This window comes from Colias philodice, chromosome 10, assembly GCF_061535455.1.
Source record: "Colias philodice isolate Cphi_HAF_F1 chromosome 10, ilColPhil1 Martin Lab GWU primary, whole genome shotgun sequence".
In the NCBI taxonomy this organism is placed as follows: domain Eukaryota; kingdom Metazoa; phylum Arthropoda; class Insecta; order Lepidoptera; family Pieridae; genus Colias; species Colias philodice.
Genome location: NC_143095.1, coordinates 10,617,508 through 10,634,966, shown reverse-complemented (window position 1 = coordinate 10,634,966; position 17,459 = coordinate 10,617,508). Strand labels below are relative to the sequence as shown.

Genomic DNA, 17,459 nt, shown 5'->3' with positions numbered 1-17,459 from the left:
AACTCCTAATGATTTAAGAAATTTCCAGACATGTTGGGGGTCGCCGTTTTCGACCGAATCATGGATATGGCGTCGTTGTGCATCCCTACACATAGTATTGCAGTGATTTCGAATATTCTTAAATTTTTCACGATTTGCATCAGATTTGCAGGATCTCAATTTAGCTTTAGCGCGATTTTTCTTCTTCATCAAAAGTCTGATTTCGGGAGTTAACCAAGGTGATGGCGCGTGCTTTAATTTAACTGGCCTAAGTGGTGCATACCTATCATACAACTGAGTTATTAGGAAATTAAAGTTCTGCACCTTTTCGTCAATCGATTCAGCGTTTTTGACAGACAACCAATTAATATTGCGGGCATCATCACTAAGTCGCTCTATGTCTATACCACCAAAGCTACGACGCAAAACGGTTACTTTTTTAGCACGGGGCAACTGGATATTATAGGAGAGAAAAATAAGGTCGTGATAGGAAAAAGAGACAGCTGGGAATTGCCCGTGCGTAGGAACATGATTAGGATTCGACACAAACATTAAGTCTAAGAGGGAAGGAGTAGAGTTCGGAAAGAAGTGTGTTGCTTTTAAAGGTAGACAATGTAAATTAAAGGAATCAGTGATAGAAAGGAGTTTAGAGCTACGCGAATCCTGTTTACGCGAAACACGTGTTAAAATCTCCCATCAAAATAGCGTGAGTATATAAAGGAATGTGTTCATCAAGAGTGTTTTCAAAGTAGTTGAAGAAATTAGTAGTTAGAGAAGGACTGTAGAAAACACCCAGAAGAACTTTTGTATGAAGCAAAGAAATTTCGATGAGAAGATGTTCCGCCGCATCGGACGGAGGAGGTTGAGGTGAAGAGCTAATAACAGTGAAGGGAATGTGTGATCGTAAGTATATAGCCACACCCCCACCACCCCGCCCGACACGGTCGTTACGAATTAAGTGAAAACCAGGAAGATTATAGAAGGAAGAAGGGAGACTAGGTTTGAGCCAAGACTCGGACACCAGGATAGCGTGAAGATTTGCGCAGTCAAAAGAGACCAGCATATCAGAAAAGTGCGCCGGAATGCTCTGAGCGTTTATGTGAACGATGTTAAAATTTTGGGGGTAAGAGGAGAATTCGGAAGAAATTGAGGAACTGATAGAAGGAAAAGATGCATCGTAAAAATTATCGCCACTGCACGAGCTACCAGACGATGAAATGGATAGAAATTCATCAGAGCTACTATTTAAACTGCTAAAAGACATTCTATAAAATAAAATAAAAATATATAACTATATATTATATTATAAAATATATATATATATTAAAAAAAAATACTAATATAATAAATAAATATTATAATTTATAAATAAATTAATCGAAGTTTTTAGATTTATCCTGTACCCTCCAGCAAAATAAAAGGAAATAATTACTAATTACATAATAAACGCTTTACATCATCATACAAAAAGAAAGACATTAACTATTTAATATTTATAAAAAAAAAAAAACAACCAAAGTCTTAGTATCCAGGACTCCAAAAAGTATTGATCTCAGAGGAATAAACCTATAGAGTACTTGTATCGAGCGTATACAATTTACATATATTTGTTTCTCTCTATCTAAAGAAAACGTCGTATGAAAGAATGAGATAGCTATAGACTACAAGCTACGTTTCAACATAGTCATGGCACCACTTTTACTATAGGTACGTATTTAGATAGATAGAAGGTGATAGTGATGGGATGTGCTTCCATCGATAAAATCGTGAATGCATTTTGCATTTACGGTTTCGTGAAATAATAAATAATAAAAAAAAACAAAATTAATCATAAATTTCAGTTGAATACATTATTTGTTTAATCCTACGAATATAATAAATGCGAAATTATGCGAGAATGGATAACTTTCTCTTTCACTGCTGAACCGATTACAATGAAATTTTGTACATACACACATATGATAGGTTTTATACCGGAAATCCCACGTGAACGGGAACTGTGCGGGATTTTCTTTAGAAACGCGGGCGGAAAGCTAGTATATTTTAAAATAAATTTTAAAACTTGAAATGTAACTAATTTAAAATAAAGATCAATAAAGTTAAAGGAGTGAGGAGAAAGGCACAGTCAGCATGAATTTTAACAAGTTCATAAAAGGACAGTCTTAAAGAAAACATTTTCCTTACATCCTACTAATAAAGCGAAAGTTTGTGAGGATGGATGTTTGTTACTCTTTCACGCGAATACTAATAAACCGATTACAATGAAATTTGGAAAAATTACTTTTGATCCCGTAAATCCCACAGGAATGGGAACTATGCGGGTTTTTCTTTGAAAACGCATGTATATTAAGTATGTATTTCAATAGTAGTTTCTCATCTATGAGAACTGTCATTTAATCAACCGTTTAATTTTCACATAGTTACACATTTAAAGTACCTAAATGTGTAAAAAAATTCCAAATAAAAATTCACTCACACACAAATGCATGGGCGTAGCTAGCCATTGGCACAGGGTGGGGCAAAAAAAAACCGGCCAAGTGCGAGTCGGAGTCGCGCACCGAGGGCTCCGAACAAACCTACTTTTTATTATGTTGTAACTCTAAAATGTATGTTTTAGCAATTTTTCCTTTATCTAAGCTATAAGACATTGCTTTTAACCAAACTTCAAGACTTTGTGTTCACGGGAAGTACAATGTAGGTTTCGATTTCCTTGCGAATGTCGAAATTTGCGAAAAAAAAAGTTGCGTAAAACGGCTGTATCTTTTGTATTTGATTTTTTCACAGCTTTAAGAGACCGTAGACTTGAGTATTCGATATAAATTTCAGCTTGATACCTCCATGCGTTCCTGAGAAAAAGGGTGTTGACAGACAAACTGCAAACAGACAGGCAGACTTTCTGTCTGTCTAAAAATACCTTTTTTTACAAGAACGCGTGGCGATATCAAGCTGAAATAATAATCAATTAAATCAACACAAAAGATACAGTCGTTTATGTTGCAAATTTCATCCCTATATTATATAGTTTATCTTTCTAATACAATACATAATATGATTCCTTTTTATCATAATAGGAACTAAACATGTCTATGTAAATGGAAAAATAAACCATTTCAAATCGTAGAGCATTAAATTGCTCTAAGTTTCAAATGGTAGACATAACTCAGTAAATAAAGCATTTAACCTCGCACTTCCGATTCAATTTCATTTTTGTTTTAGGTTAAGGGTCACTTATTGACCATAAAAACACAAAATGCTGATAGATCCAGGTGGAGCTTTGCTCGCAATCTTAGAGTTTTTGACCGATATCTCGAAAACTATCCACTTTAGGGCAAAAGTTAAATAGACTTTTTTGTAGAAAATCAAATTTTGCATCTTTTATATCATGTAAACTTTTTTGTAAAACATACTGCTTACGGTTTATGACCTATTTAATGAACCGGTTTATCGTTTTTGGCTAATAAGAGCTATTACGCACTGTCGACCAGTCAGACTCAGTCGCCGGCGACTGTGACTTACTATAGTTTAAATAGGGGCTTACGCACTTGGTCATCAGTCGTCCAGGCGACTCGGCGACTCGCCGCGTTGTGGCGACGCACAGGCGACTGGCGGTCGCCGGCGACCAATAGAAGCACGGCTTCAAATGGGAGCGTTCGCACTGCAAGCAACTGTCGTAGCGACTTTTGTAGGGACTGGGTTCAGCACGAATGTACTTAGAATACTGTCGCTCGGCTTGGTTTCCTGCCCCTAGTTTCTCTGTTTTGGTCGCCGAGAAACTGAGTCGCCGGCGACTGGTCGACAGTGCGTAATAGCTCTAACTCGTAAAATATTGGATTAATCAATAAAATGCATGTATGTAGTTTTTAGATAACTTTATTCTCTACAACTTTTGTTTGAAATTTTTTCTAGTGCCCATATTTTTTGAGTTGTACGTTCAATGTAGAAATTCCGCCGCTCGGCGGGTGACGCGGACGTGACAGGCCAAAAGTTTTTTTACGGATGTGTGAATGAAAACGAAGAAGAAATTTCCAATGCACTTGCATTGAAAATCCACTTGCACTTGCATTGGAAAAACGGCGAAATTTTCGAAACAAAATTTTTGATTTTTTTACTTCTAGAAATTTTTTTAATAAATTTTTATAAATGTTTTAATCTTAAAAAATGGATATATGCATTTCATTGATTAATCCAATATTTAAAGAGTTACTTGCCAAAAACGATTAACCGGCTCATTAAATAGGCCATAAATCGTAAACGGAAAGTTTTACAAAAAAGTTTACAACGTATAAAAGATGTAAAATTTTACTATCTTCAAAAAAATCCAAATATTTTTTGCCTAAAGTGGAAAGTTTCGAGATATCGGCCAAAAACTTTTATTTAAGATTGCGAGCGAAGCTCCACCTGGATCTGTCAGCTTTTTGTGTTTTTATGGTCAGTAAGTGACCCTTCACCTAAAACAAAAGTGAAATTGGATGGGAAATTTAGTGCAAATTTGGCTAAATAAAAACAGCTTTATTTAATGGGGTAACAGTACTACACTACTTTTTCTGTCACCAAAGGTGGTTTATATCATACAACATAGAAGCGCAAGCTTTTTGTGTCGACTGACAACTTTCGAGTGAGAATTTTTTAACGGATATTAAGTTTTGTAGTCGGTACCTAGATAATTAGGTTTTTTAGATTTGGTTAGGTACCTTCCAGGTCAGAGCCAGGGTGGGGCAAGCGCCCCACCCTGCCCCACCGTGGCTACGCCCATGCACAAATGTATTTATTATCTAAAGGAACAAAAAAAAAACGTAAGCGTAAGATTGCACAATTCTTCTAGAGTATCCATCTTGATAACACGCAGGCTCGAAATGCAGTGAACACAATCTAGCAAATTTCGACGGCGTCCAATCTACACGTCTCATGTTTTATACCCATTTTTTATTTAGCTCTGGAAATCTAAAACAAAATGAATTTATTAATAATCTAAAAGAGAAACAACAAACTAAACAGATAAGTCAAATAAAACAACCACGTGGTATTTTTTATTTTCCTGCTGTAGAAAATTTACATCTATTATTTGCTACAACAACTACATATAAATCTGATATAAGAAACAAAATAAATAAATCAACGTTAATATGCAATAGATTTTTTGTCATAAATCGATAATATACGCTAGATGTGTTACAACACTACGGTGGTAAACAAAATGCCAAACGTGATAATATTGTGACATTTTTTAAAAATTATTTAATTCTTTTGTATTCCACAACCCCATAAAGTGGGTAAATGTTACAGTTACAACATAAACTTATAAAAAAGCGCTTGATAAAACCTTCAAATAGGGTTAGAACATAAATATTTATCAATTTGCTGAAAATCACTTACCGATGGAAAGACATTTCTTCGTTGTTTTCATCCAAAACTCCCATTCGACTAGTAATAGCCGGTAGCTAAACATACAATAGTCATTTTAGCACACTGACAAATAAAAAGAAACACTAAACACTTTATATTTTCTAAATATTTCGTTAAAAACACTTGACGCACCGAGACCTCCAGCTGGAAGGCAAACAAAACTTAGCCGGCGCGCTACGTTTGAAGACAGTGCAGATACTCTATCGCTATCTCAATCTGACTTATGCTGTTATTGACTAAGAGTAAGTAGATTAGAAAATATGTATTTTGTTCTGTCTCAATATAAGAACTCTATAGGTTTATTCCTCTGAGGTATTGATAATACAGATTACAGACAAGAGTACACTTTGACAGATAGTGTCATTGTGACATTGACTTGACAAGTGAAATAAGAAAAATTAAAAAGTTTGAAGGTTGTACTAATGTTGTTAGCTATAGTTTACCTTACTTTGATCCAATAATTTACAATAAATGTTTATTTATAGAAAGTTTGTATTGAGAGTATAATATGAGAAAGAAAAGTTTTAGGATAATAATCATCGCAAAGATACATTAAAAAGTGCAGTATTACTTACAGAAGCCACAACAATAATAAAAAAGTCAAATTAAATAAAAATTATTTCACTTTATGCAGTCTTTTCGGCCTAGAGCTAACTATCTTGTCATCTTTTAATTGATCCTCACTGGCAGGAATAGAAGATGTAGGACAAGCAGCATTTGGAACAGGAATGGCATCAACATCTGCAATGCAGGTTGCACGGTGACGGGTGCCATTAGGTCCAATTATGAAAATGCAGCCGTCTCTAGTCCAGCACTTATCAATACCGAAGCGCTTACGAGCAGATATAAAAGCATTATGCCGTTGCTTTGTCAAAAACTCAGAAAGAGTGATACCGGAACCTTTTAAAGAGACTTTATTCGACCACAACTTATCTCTGAGTTTCACATCGGTCAACTTTAGAACAATTGGTCTGGGTTTGCCTTCCTGTACTTGACCCAAACGATGGCAACGATTGATGGAGTCTTCTGTGAAATTCTGAAGTTTGAGATGTTTGGAAAGAATATCACACACAAGTAGCGATGGATTCTCCTGACTCTTTTCAGGCACACCATGGATAAGTAAAATTTTTCGTCGACTTCTGGTTTCCTGTTGATCATAAAGTTTCATCAAGATATCCAATTGGGACTGCAAACAGTCAAGTGATGAGGTGACAAATGCACGAAACATGTTGAACTCGGCAGCAATTTGAGTGGATGTGTCAGTGCTTGCAGGGGCTGGATTTTCTAGGTTCTTCTGGAATTCTGCCATCCTCTTGTTGAAAGTTGCAGTCAAATCGACCATGGACTGTTTCAGTGACTCCATAGATGTCATGTTTTGGAACAATTTAGTTCTTGTGATAATATTAGTAAGCGGCTTATTATTATTTGAAAATTTTAAATGGATAGTAAAGCTGGTAGGTACAGAATATTTTATGATTGTAATTCCATAAATTTGTATGTAAAATCCTATTATTTTAATATTAAACACTTCAGAGCAAAAAAAATACGTTATTACTTTTTGGCGCCTACCCTCGACATCCTAACTTTATAATGTCCCACATGACACCAACAATACAATTTTAAATTCAGAACGTCAAATATTAAAAACAAAACACAATGACAAATGCATTTTTCTTCGCAAGGGACCCGCATGCATCGAGTTGCCCTTTATCTCACGTCGTGAGGCGCAAGTATGATGAGATAATAACGCTCAAACAGGGACCAATCGGGTCTCCCCCATCAATAATAAGCTCTGAATAAATGTGAACAAAGACAATATCTTTGATACAGTTTGAACCAGTGTATCTTAGCATATTGCAGAGCCTGTTATATACAGGATGGATATTTTTGTATGATGAGATAGTAACTCTCAAACAAGGAAGAATCGGGTGTACCTATTATTGTAGTATCATTATTTCGGTATTTTTTATCATCGTAAGCTCCGACTCCTAGAAAAATATTTATATAAGTTTGTTTATGCTGTACCACACATATCATTCAAACCACAATTGAATACTTACATAATCAATAATCATAATATCATCACTTCTATAAACAACGACTTATCCTTTTGTCTGTTAAGTGGTGACGGTCATCTCTCCTCATCCCACATACAAATCTCAAACAAATAACCTATCTATCTTCAGACAATCAAGATATTCCTACTCAATTCTGTTTATGTTTACGTATATATTTCCGCCCACTTGAAAGCCTCACGACCATAAACAACCCTCAAAGATTTTAGTAGAGACTGATAGTAGTAGAGACTATAATAATTCAAGATTTGACAGCATTGAGAAGTTCTAGTAATACATATAGCAGGTTAATTACATGCTGGGGTCGCGGAAGAATTCGACACAATACCCGCGGCCCCATCATTAACGCGGCTCGACGGAACACAGTGGGGTTTTTGTCGACAAGAATCCGACATAACCCACGGCTCCTTCCCCGGAGGCCGTGGGCATCTATGCAAGATTTCCCCACTTAAAAAAAGGCTAATTACATGCTCAACAATCCTTTACTAGACGTTTAAAAAGCTACAACATAAAGTTATATAACATGCAAGTATTTACCACAATTACGTGCACATTAATAATTATTATTGACTCAGAAACAAGGCAAAAAGCAATGCCATTGTTCAGGAGATAGTGATTCACTTGCGTCATATTATGTATACCTATGTGTGTCACTGAACCGATAATTACAGTGTATAGGTCAATACAAATCGTAATATATCTGTATGAATTGACGTATGTGGTAGTTATTTCATTCATGATAAACGCATCCTTAGCGGAAAATTATTGGAGCGTATAAGAATAATACCTAATAATCCTGTGCCTGCTTGTTATTAAGTTAAATATTATATGAGACAGGGCAAGAATTACTTTAACTGTGAATTATAAATAAATTAGATTAAACTATTGGTACTAAAGGAAATTAAATATTAAATCAGACAATGCTAAATAGATACATTATGTACTAATTATATGAAGAAATAAAGATTGCAGACATATCCTTTATTGCAATAATTTACAACAATATAATTACATAATATTTGTTTATGTGTATAAACATAAAAATATGTCTTTTGGCCTAGATCTTATGTACCTATCTAGTGTCTCCGCAGTCCGCAGTCTACCGTTAAATATAGGAGATTATTCTTAAAAGAAGTACTAACCTCAATTTAATTTCTCAGTCAGATATCTATTATTATACGAGTCACTGAGATAAACTTTTCTATTTTGTTCACTTTGTTTGTGTAGTTTTAACTTTTACAACAATCATCTTCTAATCTTTAAATCTCCAAATCTTTTAATGTATATATTGTACACATCCTAATAAAAAGTATTAACGATCTCTATTCTCTCAAAATATTGTATCGCAGTTAAATTTTCAGCTATTTAATACTCAAAACTGTATCTTCACAAATTATACAGAAATCTTTTGAAATTTGCTCCTCATTCAGCCCTGTACTATCGTCATATCATGTGACGTACAGGATAGTCTATATAATATAACTATATCTTATGTGTTTATATTATACACATAGTAGACAGAGCAGCAAAAAATAAAACGTCATTAAAATATGGTACCATCATCAGTCGAGAATCGAGATCTGATTACAAAAACATAGGAGTACTTATTGCATTACTATAAATTTTGTTTACATAATCAAAATCTAAGACATTTTAAACGTCGTTCATTAGTTATTTACCGTGTTACCAGTCACGTATTTATAAAAAGAAAACGATGCAAAAATAATTACGCTTTGCTTGGCTTTGGCCTTGCACTATGTACATTATGCAAAGAAAATAATTCTAGGAAATTCTTTTCTTCATTTAGATTATATTCTTGGCGCATTCAATGTGATTTATTTAAGGTTTTTCCAATTTAATTAATAATTTACATACTAATGTGTTATCTTTAAAAAAAATAAAGTGCAGACGTTGACGAGTTACTATCGGAAAGTTACTCTCTCTGTAATTGCATACCTTAACGCAGTTATTACCGTAAAATTGACGTACGTTATTTCTATTGTATAATGAATTGCTGTAAAACAATGTTGAGCAATAATAAAATGCGATAAAAATAACAAACACAATGTTGAGTAAACTGCGACACTTGAGTTGGATACTGATTCGTAGAGAATTTATCATTCTGTTTATAGGTACCACGTTTATATCGACTATACTTCCTAACATCCTCAATTTTTGAATATATGTATCTAGGTATATCCTTATACGATGAATGACAATCCTAATTTTAGAAATATTACCTAGAATAGTCGAGATTTTTCTAGCCTTTATCAAACAGCCCCGTAACGTCGTGCCATCACATTATGATTCCATATATTATCTTCCCACTGGTGGTGTGGTCAATGGGTTATGCCATAACCCGCTAGCCACATACATCCTTCCACCTAAAATATGATACAATACATACATAGTAAAAAGAGAGAAGTAGGCCAACTCCCGGTGTCGTCCACGTCGACCAACTTGCACAATGCACATATCGCTCATGGTGTTACATTGCTAACAACCACAGCTATGTGTTCTGTTTACCTATAGAACTACAACAGATACTCACGCCTCCTGCCTCGTGCACACGTTCGGTCCTTCCAGCAGCGCGTCGCACGCCACGACCAGCGCAAGTAGGACCAACTTCCTCATCGCGCTCATGGTGTCACGCGTTGCTAACCGCCATAGCTATTATGTTCGATGTTTACGTTTTACCGGCGTGGTGTTACGATTTCCCTCTGAAACAACATTTGATACGTTACATGGGAAAGTCAACAATCGAGAAATGTTATGACTTATGAGAATTTTAAAAGATGCTATCAAATTGAAGCGTTTGATTGGCTTCGTTAGTCTCAAGGCGAGGAAACTAGAAAAGTGCGATACTCTAAATAATTACACTCTAATTAGACAAATAAAAAGATTTTGCAATATTTTTAATGAACTAACCTAACCTAGGTAATATAAAACTTTTAAAAACAAGTTAAAAAATTGTTTAAAATCCTGACCTTCAAACAACATTATTAACATTTTATTTGCCATTAGTATAATTATTCGTGTGCTTAAGACGATACACAAAAAAAAATCCACTGCTTGGTGGGCGGAGTCTAATAGCTCGCTATCGCGAACGCGGGTGTGCGCGAAGTCATTCTTGCAAACTCGCCGCGCTGCCGCTGGCCGACTCGGGACAAACATGTATGGAGTCGTCATACAGTTATAACTTATAATATTGTTATGCATATATTTAATTGTTGATTTATTGGTTTTATTTTCTTGCTTATAAACAAATAATCTTCTTTTTAACAACTACTTAGACATTATTAATAATTATTATTATTTCGTAATGTTTACTTTATTACAAAATAATACAGGTTATAAATAATCTTTAAAATAACAAAAAATATTGTTACTCTGAAAAAATGAAATGGTACTCAATAACGCGGACTACTGAATGGATTTAGATAGAATTTGATGCTGACGTAGATATTACATCATGCCCAGAAATGAAAGGTAATATTTCTGAAAGAAGTAATAAACCCTAATTCTTCTCAGTCAAAGTCAAGAGTGGAAGATATCACTAATACAGTAAAACTGATGCGAAACTTTGGATGTTAATTTGTATATTTTTTTGTTAGAATGTTACTTAATCACGTCAAGACTACATTACCAATTTTGATAAAATATAGCTAATTGCCTGGATTTACACATAGGATACTTTTTATCTGAACTGAACACTTCTGTGGGATAAGACAGGATTCACGATATAATCTAATTCCACGCGGGCAAAGCCGCGGTCGGAATGATATTTTTTTAAATAAAAAAATTGTTTAAAAAAAACACAAAATATATTGACGCATGTATTTATTTTTTGCACTCTATTATAATTGTAATTATTCATTACAAATAATCAAAATAAAATAGCCAAAACAAAGTTAGGCCCTGGTAGGGTAGGTAGGCAGGTACAGCAATGTGAGACGAACACTGGCTTATTTATACCAATAATAATGTATTATAAACATTAAATTAAGTTTACTTTCTAACAACAAAAATACATAATATTAGCTAATGTGAAAGCGAATCAACCAATCATCCCACAAAAATGAAATGTGCACACAAATATTCATCCAAATCGGTTCATGTCATTAGGAGGAGTGACTGCAGCGCCATCTTCCAGGCCCAATTGTGTTTCCAGATCACCCAGGAACTCAATTTAATATACTTACACAAAATTTTTCGAAATGAAAACTCACATTTCTATGTAAATATGAATATAAACCTGTTTTATTACTAAGCAATTTCCCGCACAGGTGTAGTAAGTATAAATGAAATAAATATCAACATCAAATTCTTTATACAACATACTTATCTACCACCTTCTAAGAAATGTAATTCTTGAAATTATTTCGTATTTTTTTTAAATATAATACTACTCCAATGAGCTCCTGTTCCATATTATGTCCACCATACTTCCACTAAGTTCACCATGATTTTTTATTTCTTTGCACTTTGTTGCTTTTTGCTAAAAATGGAATCATGCGATAAAACCAGTAGAGCTTTGATAACATACATTTTTGACTGAATAAAGGTACTTACGAAGGAGTGGATTCACATTGTGAACAATCAGTGGGTTTATTTTCCTTCTGGATTCCGGATTTCTGAACAGATTATTTATGCTATAAATGAAAAAATCTTACACATTCGTTATGTACTTAAAACAGGGGTATATATCAAACATCGTCTATAATACAATTATCATCAAATTTAAAATAAAACCAACTTACTTCATTAATTTGTTCCAATTGTAAGCATTCTTTTTCCTCCAACCTTTATGTTTCTTCTTCTTATTTTCTTTATTGTCCCCATTTGTCTCATTTTGTCTTATCGTGTTGTCACCCTGTTTTACGATTGCGCGAGCGACACAAGTTCCCCGTGTGACGGCCGTAGCGGGAATGACTCGTGCAGCGATCGGGGTAGGAAGGTACAGGGCGGCTCTCGCTATATTGGCTGGTCGCGCGCTAATTTCAAGTATTTCTTGTTTATTTCAAAACCATCGCATATTTCAAAATTCTAACACGGTAGACGTATAGGTTGTATATTTTATAGTTAATATCCAAAAAGTCGTAACTTTACGTTTGTTATTTTGAAGATGCCAGAGATTAAAAAAAAATAACAATGATATCTTTGTATTTTTTTTCTATCGAGAAAATATCATGGAATCATGTTTCTAAAACGGTAGACGTATTGTGTTACTATTGAACTTTCTTGTCAAGAATTTTCATCACGACAACTTTAATAATATAAAAATTACGAAGGTTTGAAAAGGGCCGTAAATGTTAGAAAAATTAATTCATCACCTTAAATATAAAATGTTTTTTGCATTCAATTCATAAGAGAAATATATTTTTATATACATCTAGTTTCTATCATCCTTCCATATTCATTCCCATTTAAATTTACTCCATATTCGCTATTATGAACTCCACACAAAACAATGCCGTTAATTTAATTACCACGCCAATCAAAACCAATCGAACCACGTCTCACAAATTGGCTAGAAAGCTAGCAAGTACTGAATACAATGAATACACAATGCGAACATAACCAGTACTAGACAGTAATCCGAACCTTTCATGCACTTAATTGGCGAAAACATTTACAGGTCAGTGAATCGATTGCACTGACCCACGTTTGATCAAAACAATGCACATACCAACACACGTTTTAAATAAGTGAATCTATACTCAATATTAAATTAAATAGCTTTATAATATTGCAATAATATCTATTCTAATATTATAAAGCTGAAGAGTTTGTTTGTTTGAACGCGCTAATCTCAGGAACTACTGGTCCGATGCTTTCGGTGGATGGCCCATTTATCGAGGAAGTTTATAGGCTATATTATATCATCACCCTGAGACCAACAGGAGCGGATCAATGCGGGTGAAACCGCGGGGCACAGCTAGTATAGAGTAAAATGGCACAATTGTATTAGTCGATAGAGCTCGCAAGCGGGGTGCGAGAGATTCCTGAAACGCATGTCACACAGCAGAGTCAGTCTTTCTATTCAAACATGCACTCCGAAATTCGGAGTCCGAATATAAATAGAATAATGAAAAAGTATTTTTCTCTCGACCCGAGAGATGTATAACGACGGATTTATTCCATTGGTCGATATCACAATCTATCAAAAGCAAGCGGGGAATCCCCGCAGACGTTGTACCGAACACACGTATCGGCTTTCATTGGTTGTAATATCTCGCCAACAGGGACTCCCCGCATGCTGTATGTCGAACAATAAAATTGCGCACTTTATTTTATATCCATACTATAATATTATAAATGCGAAAGTAACTCTGTCTGTCTGTCTGTTACTCAATCACGCCTTAACTACTGAACCAATTTGCATGAAATTTGGTATAGAGATATTTTGATACCCGAGAAAGGACATAGGATAGGTTTTATCCCGGAAATCCTACGGGAACGGGGTTTTCTTTGAAAACGCGGGCGAAGCCGCGGGCGGAAAGCTAGTAGGCTATAAAGGAAATAAATTCTTCATGGAATTTTAAATAATTGATGCAATACAAAATATCCCTAGATATTGTTGATAACTGTAGATGCAACCGATTTGGCATTATATCACACATTAATATGTACACTTTCTTTTACAATACCTTCAAGTAAAAGTGTCAGAGATCACTCTAACATCATAATAAACATTTATTCAAAAGCAATGAAAAACCACACTGATAAAGCGGTTGCACTATTATCAAACTAAATAGTCAAACAGAGATACAATATAGAGGCCACCGACTGATGTTTTCCCACTATCAATGTCAATGTTAATAATAATTATCTTAGTTTTGTAACTATAGAATTCATGTGTACATCAGTTACGATGTATGTGTTGAATGAATGAGGAAAACATTGTTTCAAACATGTTTGTAATGAATAGGCTCACAAAACTAATGGACCTTTCACCATTATATTAGAATCCTATATATTATCCCTGATGAAATCACTACATAGTATAAAACAAAGTCGCTTTCTCTGTCCCTATGTATCCTTAAATCTTTAAAACTATGCAAAGGATTTTGATGCGGTTTTTTTAATAGATAGAATGGTTCAAGAGGAAGGTTTTAGTATATAATTTATTATGTTTTAGACAAAGCGGGCGAAGCCGCGGGCGGAAACCTAGTAGGTTATATTTCGGGCGGAGCCGGGACGAGCAACTAGTAAAATATAAAAATTTGGGTACACCGTCATTGACTTCATAAAATTCACATAATAGACCGCTTCTCAGTCAATAACCGCATCTAGTTCTAGTACAAAACCAATACAGAACATCCTTCCACTGAGAATCTTAAACGAAATTTGTGTTTATATTTTTCAATTAAATTAATAAAGAACATACTTTTTAATATTAGAAGGCTTCTTTATCTTATTAATTTCCGATAAAAATCATTTAAAACGATGACAACATGCCCACTGACCGACTAACATGAATTTTACAAACTTAACGGTACAAACGGTAAATCGGCACACTAACTAATAATCGTAATTCCAACGAATTAATGAGAGAGAAATCAAATTTACCAAAACATCTCTTTAGTTAAAAAAAAATGTTTCTTTAATATAGTTTTTTAATCCATACTAATATTATAAATGCGAAAGTAACTCTGTCTGTCTGTCTGTTACTCAATCACGCCTAAACTACTGAACCAATTTGAATGAAATTTGGTATTGAGATATTTTGATACCCGAGAAAGGACATAGGCTACCTTTTATTGCGAAATATGTACCACGGGCGAAGCCGGGGCGGGCCACTAGTATAGTATAAATTATAATTTACCCGTATAGTGAAAAACAACATAACTCAAACCAAGACTCAAGAGCAAAGTCCATCGAAAACTATTTTCATATCTTGCAATAACTGTTCTCACTTACATCTTTCCAAAGCAAAATTAGGTAAACAATAATAATACTGTTTGTAGTTTGTAGTATTAATAATACAAATGAAAATAAATTTTTAACTCAATACGGATTTATGAAGATCATGATTGATTGTGATCTAATATGCCTTTTAAAAATTGTAATCATACGAATATTATAATCGCGAAAGTTTGGAAGTATGTTTGAATGTTTGTCACTCTTTCACGCGAAAAACACTAAAAGGATTTTGATGGTACATACTTGGCAGTGATGTAGTTTATGTATATGAATAACACATAAGCTATAGAAATACTTTCTCGCTTTTGCCCGCGGGTTCTTCCGCGAATGAAATCGAAGGCAAAAGCAGGCACAGATAGTATAAAAAAATCAAAAATCTATTTAAAATTCGTACCTATAGGGGAAAGTGAGTGACATAATAAAATTGCGACGAGGTCATGTTTGTGCATCAATGCATTAATTATGTTTATGATTAACAATTGAATTCAAATCAAGGAATTTGCACCGTATGCATGTATAAATAATAATATTTGTTTTGATTCATTCCAAGCCGTTTATGTTATGCCTATTTGTCATACTAGTTTACTAGCTGTACCCTGCGGTTTTCCCTGCATTGCTTCGCTCCTATAAATATGTCCTAGACCATTCATCGAGGAAGGCTTTAGGCTATTATATCATCACGCTCGCGCTAAGACCAACAGGAGCGAACCACCCGGGTGAAACCGCGGAACGCAGCTAGTCTTAGATAATACTGTTTATTTAGCTTTGACTTCTTATTAAAATTAATCGATACTTAATTAGTACCGATATTGATAATTATAATTAAGTCCGTTCATTGACACCAATAACTCGATAAGTTCAAGAAATAAGACACCTTTATTTACGCAGATAAAACATCATCGATTGCAATTTTCTAACTACCTATGCAAATATTTAAAAATACTTATTAGTACATAACGCGAAGTCTCTATATGATAATTGTTATGAAATACACTTTTTTATGGATACATTCATAATAATATAATACCTAGGTACGTGAAAATATTTAAATAATAACGATATGTATCACAAAGTCCGCAGAATTACGAACGTGACATCCTCAAGTTTTAGTCTGAAAACATACATTAGCGACCTAGTTAATGAATGAAGAGTATAAAACATACCAATAAATAGGTTAATTATATTATATTGCAAGTGGATTGACTAAAAAAATTGGTCCGAATTCTAGAACCTTACCTACATACCCCAATTTCACACAACTAATTTACACTTGAATCAAAATATAGGAAGGGTGGTTTGTTTCTTTTTCTTCAAAGAATCATCGATTCATTGATGAACATATTTATAATACTTTACAATATTACTATTAGTTATATTACGTGAAGTATACCATAAACGGAACAAGGACATGTCAGTCATACAAATTCTTAGAACAGCCTTAGAAGACTAACATATTTTAAGAGATTACTAACATACACACTATGTACATATTATGTGCATAATATAATGTACCCATGAACATAATATATTCCACTAGGAGCGAGTAACGTCCGCTTATTAAAGTAATTGTAGCAATTGCTAATCGTCAGAACTAAATGTCTCTATTATTTTTGCAAATAAATCATATGCGTCGATTGATAGCCAGTTGAATGGAAAAAACCTTTTTGAAGATGATAATTGATAGTAATGAAGAAAACTTTATTAATAACAAGGTTTAATTTTTTCTAAAATATACTGAGAGTAGTTTTAGTAAATTGGATTGTTTTAATTTATTTTTAAACTCTCAGGAGCAACAACCCTGATGCAGTCCATAAAAACACCATAATATACGGAAGAAGTTTAGCACAAAAGTGAACTAGTTTCCAAAGATAAAACAACCTAATAACAGATTGCATTTTACGCCACAGGATAATAGTACTATTACTAACCAACCAGCTGGTAATTAAATCTCAACTCAATGTGTTTGAAAGGACTTCAGCTCTTATTTCTTGGAGAATAAAGACTATGTTGCATGCTATTGATAACTCACTTGAAAACTCGACGAGTGGGTTGTACTAAAAATATGTTTATATTTGC

At 34.0% G+C, this 17,459-nt stretch overlaps 2 protein-coding genes across 2 annotated transcripts in view; one reads left to right on the top strand and one right to left on the bottom strand.

The window, feature by feature from the left end:
• The window catches only part of Gpdh1 (Glycerol-3-phosphate dehydrogenase 1), a 362,977-nt gene that overhangs the window by 220,582 nt on the left and 124,936 nt on the right, over positions 1-17,459 (top strand). The gene's annotated exons all lie outside the window — the stretch shown is intronic.
• drpr (multiple EGF like domains draper) overlaps positions 1-17,459 on the bottom strand; it is a 61,351-nt gene that overhangs the window by 36,078 nt on the left and 7,814 nt on the right. The window contains exon 2 of the mRNA XM_089700274.1: positions 10,009-10,177. Coding sequence (XP_089556400.1) covers positions 10,009-10,100 — 92 coding nt within the window. The 5' untranslated portion in view covers positions 10,101-10,177. The remainder of the gene's footprint in view (positions 1-10,008; positions 10,178-17,459) is intronic.